This window comes from Rhamphochromis sp. 'chilingali' (genome assembly GCF_963969265.1).
Source record: "Rhamphochromis sp. 'chilingali' genome assembly, chromosome: 2".
Lineage (NCBI taxonomy): Eukaryota > Metazoa > Chordata > Actinopteri > Cichliformes > Cichlidae > Rhamphochromis > Rhamphochromis sp. 'chilingali'.
The window spans coordinates 13123998-13133520 of NC_137930.1; the positions used below are offsets into that span (position 1 = coordinate 13123998).

General features: G+C 38.3%; 1 protein-coding gene across 1 annotated transcript in view; it reads left to right on the plus strand.

The window, feature by feature from the left end:
- Positions 1 to 7080, plus strand: part of pitpnm2 (phosphatidylinositol transfer protein, membrane-associated 2) — a 66566-nt gene extending 59486 nt beyond the window's left edge. The window contains exon 28 of the mRNA XM_080874612.1: positions 28 to 7080. Within this exon, the coding sequence (XP_080730738.1) occupies positions 28 to 396 (369 nt within the window). The 3' untranslated portion in view covers positions 397 to 7080. The remainder of the gene's footprint in view (positions 1 to 27) is intronic.
- Positions 7081 to 9523: the final 2443 nt, after the last annotated feature.

The following is a 9523-nucleotide window of genomic DNA, read 5'->3' on the forward strand; positions in this document are numbered from 1 at the left end:
GTTTAATTGACTGTTAATCTGTTCCAGTTCATCCTGGATGGCTATGCTTCCCACCTATCTCAGCTGGAGTACAACCAAAGGTCTCGCCCTGCCAAGACCGCCAGTACCCGTATGGTCCTCCGGAAGGGCAGCTTTGCTCTGGGCACAGCTGGAGGAGACTTCCTCCGGAAACGGAACCACATCTTTCGCACCATCTCCTCTCAACAGCCTGGAGGGTCGGGGTCATGCTCACCCAGCCAGCCCAGCCGGACTGAGCGCACGCTCAGCCAGTGTGAAGTGGAGCGCGATAGAGGGGTCACAGCAGCAGCACAGAGGAGTATGAGTATAGCTGGGGGGTGCTGGGGGCGCAGCAGCAGCACCAAGGAGGGCAGTGTAGGCTTACATGGCCCCAAGTAATGTTTAAATAAAAGCTTTGGTATAAAGGACCCTGGCCGAGCCACTATGATCTCTGGACTAAGATAAAAGATAGAAAGGTGAAGAAAAGATGGGAGTGTGTGGATGATGGGGTTGTGGAAGGAATAGACAGATGGTTCAGCATAAATAACCCATAATTAATAGAGATTAGGAAGGAGCGATAAGTAGGGATCTGTCCAGGAGGAGTGGACTAATCAGGCCAAGTGGGATCTAGAGAACAAAACAGTTCTGTAGCATGACTCTTTTACAGTAATACTTTTATAGAATATACCACTATTTAAAAAAATGACAAAGGAAGGATTAAAAAAAGAAATTGTAAGCCTTAAACTAATCTCGTCTAACGGGAAACCCTCCCTTCTCCTTTCCAAACAACATAAACATTTACACTCATGAGCTCAGGACAAACTGCAGAGCCAGATTGATCTTCAGACAGTCAACCATGGGACTGAGGCTAAGTTCGTTTGGCAACCGTGGCAAAGGGCCAGTGATTTACACTTGAGTTTCTTTTCCACTGTTTTGGAACACAGCAGTGACTGGCAATAAGTATAGAAAACCCTCATGATGCAAAAACAGAAAAGCAAATCTATCAAAAAGTAAGTAGAGACCAAAAAACAGAAAGGCAAATCTAACAAAAAGTAAGGAGAGACCAAATGGAGACCTTACTGTAAAGGATCTGTTCATCCAAACTCTACCAAAAGAGATCATATTAGTAGCTATTTTAACTAGCCACAGCATGTTAGTGTAAACAAAATCCATCCAGAAGGTTGTTAGGTTAGATGCTTTAGTTACTCTCTTCCCATTTCTTACCAACAGCCTGTCAGCTGGCTTCATAAAGAATTCTCCAATTTCATTTTACTCCACCCTATTTATCTGGCTGGTACTTTTTGGTTTTATTTGTCCAGAAGTATCTAAACATTAAGATGATGTAAATGTAGGTGGAAGTATTTTCTGTCATGAAAATGTACCTGAGAGTCTGCCAGGGTCCAAACTCTCTTTGTTACCACCTAAAATCACCATGCTAACAAGCTAAACTAGATTAGAAAAAAAGCTTGTAGCATTGTTACTGGAGAAATGATAGCATGAGAATGCTAGCATTGAGTTAAGTGTAATGGACCACAAACGAATTACCTTCATGGTATTGTGCTGGCAGAGATTTTAAAAGAATCTCTAAATTTTCTATTTTTAGATACCAAAAGATATGAATAAAGAAATGTGTATTTTGGATGAATTGATCCTTTGAACAATAAGGGCTGGATTTGTGAAATATACTGTATCACAGAGGAAAGTACTTGTCGTCTTAGTCACAGATCAGTCCTTTTCATGCTTCTTAAAACATACTGATAGCAGGTCGGCCATTCAGTTTTCATTCCACCCTGTGTGAAACTCTGTAGTATTTTCTGTTTCCGTGTGGCCTCTGGGCCATCCAAGGCCTTAATATCCCACAAGACACTTTCTTTGCAGAGGAGACGGAAAGCAGAAAAACAGGGCATGCAGCATCAAAGCAACAACTGAGACTCTGTACAGTCCACAGCAACTATCCCTTTATTTATATATATATCTATATATATATTCATCTGCTTGCAATACCTCAGATCCACCTGCTGGTGGTGTTTTGTTTCCCATAGTTGCTGCTGCTGGGAGACACTTTTGTGGTGTTTCCTGAGTATTTGCTCTTTTTTCTCATAGGATATAATGCAGGCTGGACCTGGAGCCTGTTTCATTTCAGACTGAACTGGAAGGGAGAGCTTTCACTCACAAAGATGTTTCAGTATTTGTACCAAATGGACTAAAGAATGAGCCGAAGTGATTCAGCTCGAATGTTGAAATGACTGAATTATCAGTGTGTGTGAAGTATGGGAGATGAGTCCCATTGGCCTCTCTTTCCCTTTAAAGAAGATGAAGCCACCTCACATCTCTGACCCAAATCCAAAAAAAACAAAAACTATGGGCACATATGGGCTCTTTATATAATAGGTAAAAACATTTACAGGTATGATAAATGAAAAAGTCAGGTGCCTGTGTGAACACTGAAACAGTAAAACTAGCCATGAAGACATACCCTACACAATGTGCTTCCAGTTTAGGTGATAGTGGGCAGAATCCACTATGCTTATTTTTGGCAAATGTTAACAACTAAACAACATCTCTCGAAAAATTGTTGTGTTCAGGGTGTTCTACTAAGGGCTGCACAAAACTGAATGACAAGACCTTTTAATTTATACCTTTAAAATGATCCAAATTCAGTCAATAGGAGCTAAAAAAAAGTTTTAAAAAAAGTGTTTATGCAGATAATTCAAAAAAGGCCATATACTTGATTTTTAAAATCAACCCTTCTTATATTGCAATAGAATTGTTTTAATATAGCTAGTTTTTAAAGTTATTCATTTTTATACACACCCTGTAATAATTTGACTTGACCTGACACAAAGATGAAATTTAAAACCTTGGAAATTATTTACTTTACTCTTTTAAGCCAGATTTTCAAAATAATATTTATAATATTAATAACAAGCATAAATTCTAATGTGTTTTTGCATGAACTGGAAGTCTAAGTCTAAACAAATGATACGTAGTTCTACATGCTTGGTATAGACTTAAATAATTATAACTACAACAGTTTCAGTGTTCAGATGAGCATATGGCTATTTCTGAAGCATGAAAAATTGTGAATCTGTCCTTTAAGCCTTCGTGTATGGATGTATGGAGCAGCCGCACTGCTTGTCACCCTCATTTTACTATGCTGTTATTTCACATGCCCAGTTTCCACACTACACAAGAGTGCTTCTATTTCCAGTCTGTGTGATCCAGACCGTCTTGAACCCACCACAAAAGCCAAAATCATTCTCTAATACTGTAGTTAATCAACGGCATAACCTCATTATCCTTTTTTGCACTAGTTTACAGTGGAATATACTGTAGTTACCATCTCATTTTGCTGCATTCGAACACCTCTGTAGTGCATGACATTTTTTATTTATGTCAGGATATGATATATGTGCTGGTATGCATACGTCTGTACATTTGGTCACAATATGAAAATGATGTACGTATATGTGCCAAATAGTTAACAAGGAACTCTACAGAAGTCTTTAGACCAGGAGTTTTCAAAGTCTGATATTGTGCTCCCCCCCTGATGCATATCCATGCCCACACTCTGTGTTCTCTTAACAGGCATATTTTTCTGTTTGGTGGATGATTATTCTCAAAGCTTTGGAACTACAGTAACTGTAATTCTTTAAAAATTTGTGCAATCTAATGTAGACTCCTGAAGTTTACCTTTAAAAGCGCACTTTTCCTTCTTATGTTATGTTATCTTACAATAACATGACATACAGAAACCTGATTTCTTTGTGCTATTGGCTACATACACAGCACACCCAGAAATATCCTCCTGAGAAGCGAGGAAAAAACAATCTTTCTATTGAACTTTTTTGTGATTTCCTTCCTCTTTGGAGATAAAAAACAAAACCCATGAAATATCAATGGAAATCCCAGAATGTCATATATGTAGGTTAGCTCAAATAAGTCAAAAACAGATGTCCATTACAGAGGACACATAAATGAATGGGCTGGTTCTCAGGTGGATATAACTCTCAGATAATCAGTACTGCTCCTCAGCAAGCTTCCAGCAGTTGGGCAGTCAGAAGAAAGGGGGGTTTTGGGCAGGGACACCTTAAATGGACAAACAGGATCTTCTAGTTGTGAAGCAACAGTACTTACTGCTCTACTACTGTGCCACCACACTGCAAGAGGTGTCTCTTCAAATCCATTTCCTAATTTTCCTACTATCTACTGCTGTCTTTGTTTTCATTTGGTTTCAGAGGTGCAAAATGAGAAAGATTTCAAGTTTAAAATCTTCTTTTTACTGAGTAGAAAAGGCTTTTTTGTTGTTGTTGGTTAACCCAGATACTTAGAAGACTCATTGAGGAATCCAGAAAATCATTTAGAACAATGGTGACTGATTTTTAAAGGAATGTAATTAGCTTTGTGACTTGACTACATGCTGATATCTGAGAAGCACAGACTATAGCTAGAGGATTAGGAGTTTTTCTTACTTTTGTTTCTTTTCTTTAAAAAACAAAAGAAAACTTTTTTTCTTTTTTTTTTTCTTTTTTAAGATTTTGGCCCCATTAAAAGCATTTTAGCAATTGTCTTAGCTATTAGCTCTTCCTGTTTGCACTGTACCCATGAAGAACTGTCTGCTTATTAGTCATGGGTACTGGATATAGCAATGTCTTCTGAAAGTCTATGGCCCATTGAATCTAAAGATACATATATCACATAGATCCACTCATTTTTAACTTGGAAATTAAAGGGCCAAAAAAGACAACTAGTTCTTCCTGTTGCTCTCAAACACCTCTGTGCACCTGTACAATCCACCTGACACAGATGGGAGGTTGTCATAGTTTGAAAACCTCTGATGAACACTGTATCCAGCCTTTCGTAAGAAGGGGAAGTGTGTACTGAGAGCAAACGTCTTAATGCTTTGACTGGATTTTGATTTGCTGACTACATAATATTAAATTGAATGTTGCATGTGAAAAAAAATGGGCAAAATGTTTTGACCTTGTAGAACAGAGTCTGAGCGTGCTGCCAAAACCTTGGACAATATGCTAGACTGAAAGAAGTCCTGGAGAACACTTTTCCCCATTTGGCCATTTTGGCTGCTGAGTTGAATGTCTGTCCGTCTGGATTCTGACACTGTTCAGGAGCCAAGGATGTGTCACTGTACATACTGTAAAGATATATATGTAGGAAATATAGGGTCGAGGTTTATTTATTTATTTAAGGTTCATGGCGTTACTCTGGAAATTTCAGGTGAACTATAACGGAAATATGTAGCATTTTATTTGTCATTTTGGCAGTCATTGAGGCTATGGACCAACACAGGAAGCTTTTATGTTCCTACCAGTGCAATATTATTCTTCACATCACAGCAGGGGCACAATCTACCACAATTCAATCTACATGCAGTCTGAAAGCATACACGTCCATACACCACGTGCAGCTTTTTCACACCATGTGAAAACTGTTTGTATTTGAGCTGCTGTAGACATCTGCTGTCTCTTACAACAGTCAAGTATGTTTTATAGGACTATTGTACCTATTTTTCAAGCTGGAGTATTTTACAAAACCTTTGCAATATAACTCGAGACATTTTTCTCAGGCAGCAGTAGGTGCATGGAAAAGTAAAAGCCCTTAACAGAAAACAATATTTAACAAACTGTTGCATTTTGTCTAATCCAACTTAAAATTACATAACCTACACTGGTAAGAATAATAAATGAACTCTTCTCCACTATGTCCTTACAATTAAACTGAACACTTACATATAAAAACAAAAACAAACAGCAGAATATATTTCCTGTGATCACAATTATTGCCACTTTGGGATAAGAATTATTAAATATAGAGACCTACATCTTTAGTTTTAAAAAGTGCATTATTAGTTTGTGGTTTCACTTTCTAATAACACACCCTTTGTGAAAGGGTAAACATTATTGTATGCTGAATAAGTCACTGGACATGTTAGTCCAAAGAGACCACTTTTCATTTCAGTCTATGAGATGACTGCTCAGTTTAGCTTTAATGCTGACACTGTGAAAAATGTTAGCACCCACTGTTGCTTCTATGAACAGAATTTTAGCAAACTAATTATTTGGCACTTATTGAAAATTCATGTGTTTAAAACCTTCCTACATTTTCTAAAGCCAATAAAAGTATTTGTAATGACTTCTGTAAACTCATACCTGAAACATGTATGTATTGTACTGAAGACGTACAGTCATGTAAAAGGAAAGCATGCCTACTGATTAAAGTTCTTAATTGATGACTATTTAGTATTTATAATAGGATTACAAATGTTTTTAAAAGCCATTATAAGTGAAACAAAGCTGCCAAATAAAAGTCGGTTTTGATTAATATCTTTAAATGAATAAATCTTTTAGAAAAGGCTCCTTATTAGAACGTGGGACTGACAATTTATTGATGTCCAGCTTTAGCACCATATCATATTTTGTATGTACACATCTGAAATATAATGCCACAGATGCTGTAGGACCGTGACAAAGTGTATAGTGGCAATAATTAATATACACTTTCAATATATGCATAGTATGGGATTAGAGTCACATGCACAAAATTTATTTTAACATCATCTAGTTTTTATAAGCACCACTATAAACACTTAATGGTTTATAACACATTAAAATGTAGCTCTACACATTGATTTATTATATTTGTAGCAATTTTAATTGCCCTGTAACCATTACGGCATCATTAATTCTTGCTTTATGTGTGATTTCCATTTGTTTTACTTTTTTTTTTTTTTATAATTCCAGGAATAGACAAACACTTTGTATCTGCTTGATGTTACATTATTGCATCGTTAAATGTTTATATACTGCTTATATTTGCTAGGAAAGGGTGGCATAAAATAGTACTTCTCTGCGCCATGTTAGCTGTTGCATAGATTGTCATTACCCATTTTATATGTTTTAACTGATTCTTTGATCCATGACACCGACAGCCAGTAACTAAGATGCCACATGTACTTAATTAGGGACACCAGAATTACTTTTCCAAGTGATTTAGACTCACATTTTCAGTAGGTACAGATGTGTCGTTGTTCATACAGTATGTGTTCAGCACTCACCATTATCCTCTGTACTGTGGAATAAATATAATTGGATGATAAATTACCATGTGTTTGTGTGTTCTTTTTAGCCTAGTCTTAAACGTTTACATACAATTATGTGGAATGCCTAAAAAAAAAAAAAAAAGTATAAATCCGGCTGAGGAGTGAGATCCCACTGTGATGCCTGAAGCACAGTGTTTCAAGCACTGATGTCTTTGTATTTAGAAATAGGAAGCACCGAGTGAGAGGTACATGTAGATCTGGGTCTAACTTTGAGTTTGTTAACTCTGCAATCGGCAACTCTGAGGTTTTTTTGTTCCAGAACAACTAATCAGCTTTGGAGCAGACACTGCAAGGCTTGTAAAGTAGCGACTAGTCAATCACAAGTTTGGCTCATCCAAATGTGTACTTTGCTTTCTCCGCCTCTAATGGGTCCATAAAGAACAAAATAAACACGTTGTATTCAATAAGACTTGAAACTAGCAACTGAGACTTGAAATCATCAAGAAAAGTATTTACTGAGGATACACATCAAAGGAGCCAAGTGACTTTGGACTTCTATGCAAGTTCTTTTTGTAACCAGAGGCCCACTGCTGGTTACTAGAAAACAGATGTGGTATCAAGTTACACACATACAAAGCACAGGTCTTGAACTTCATGTAGCTCAACTGCAATAAACTGAGTTTACAGCAGTCATTTTGATAATAAATACTAATAAAATTAATCTAGGCTTACAATTAATCTAGGCCTGAGATGTACCTCTAACCTGGCGTCTTCGGCCCGGAGGGCATTATTAAATGTTAGGTTGTTGATGAACAGGGGTGGAGGACTTGCGGTGGTCTTTAGGAATAAATTCCGGATACAGCAGCTGTCCCCACCTGTTTGCTAGCTTCGAAGCACAACTATTGGAACTTGCTGGTCCCCCCCTGGCTCTTTGTGTTGTGGACTTTTATCAATGATTTTGCTGACTTTTTAGGATCTATTTGCTTAAATTATAACCGTCTTCTTATTGTTGGTGATTTTAACATTTATATCGATAGGCTTGCCAAAGACTTTCTTGTTTTAGCTCTTTTAATCTTACTCAGTGGGTAAATGCTCCAACCCACTCTAAAGGTCACACACTTGATTTGGTTTTCTCTCATGGAAAACCACATCCCAGTGTTGCTAGTGTCAGGGGAACTAGCAACACTGGGATTTCTAACCACTTTCCAGTCATTTTTGATGCTGATCTACGCAAAACTGATCTGAACCTTGGGGGCCCTCGATGCCTTGCCGGTTCATTGATTCTGGGACTGTGGCTGAACTTTCTGCGTTTTTCTCTGAATCTGTGCTCCCTGATACGGCTGGCATCACACAGTCTTTATTTGATGACTTTGCCAACTCCCTACTTGCTATATGCACCTCCATACTGGACTCTGTGGCCCCTATAAAAGTGAAATGTCCTAGAAGCTGTTCCCGACCTTGGTTAAATGACTCTACACGTGCCCTATGCCGTACCTGCTGTCAAGCTGAGAGGCGGTGGGAAAAGGATAGGCTCCAGGTGTCCCTTGATATTTTACGCAGGACGCGCTTGGAATTCCAGAAATCTGCTAAGATGGCTAAAGCGGCTGTTCTGTCAGCCATCGTTACGAATAATAGCCATAATCCACGCGTTTTATTCAATATTTTTAACTCCTTGGTTAACCCTTATCCTGAAGCATCGTGGCTAGCTTCTTCGGCTCTTTGTGAGCAGTTCTTAAATCACTTCACTGATAAAATCTCCACCTTAAGAGCCTTAAAAGCTTCGGGGATGTGCCAAGCCCCCGCTTTACGCTGCTCTATGACACTTGCTCAGTTCGAACCAGTGTCACTTCCTACCCTTAAGGGAATTAAGATAAGATAAGATAAGATAGAACTTTATTAATCCCTCGGGTGGGTTCCTCTGGGAAATTCGACTTCCAAAAAAAAGCACAGCAACGACCGAAGTTACAGTTATTGATCGTCTAAAAATCTCAAATTCTGTTCACGACATTCTCCCATCTCGCATTATTAAGGAGGGATTTAATGTAATTGGGCCTTGTATATTATCACTAATCAATCTTTCTTTGTCAATGGGTTGTGTTCCGGCTGCCTTTACACATGCCGAAGTGAAACCTGTTCTTAAAAAGCGTTCCCTAGATCACTCAAATCTCGCTAATTACAGACCTATCTCGCAACTTCCGTTCCTGTCAAAAATCCTCGAGAAGATTGTCCTATCACAACTTCAGACCTATCTGAATGAGAATAACATCTGGGATAAATTTCAAACTGGGTTTAAACTGTGCCATAGCACGGAAACAGCACTTTTGAGGGTCTTCAATGATCTTCTTTTAATTACTGACTCTGGGCGCCCCGCCGTCTTAGTTTTGTTGGACCTGTCTTCTGCTTTTGATCTGGTGGACCATAATATCCTGTTAATGAGGCTTGAACTTCTGGTTGGCATTACGGGTATGG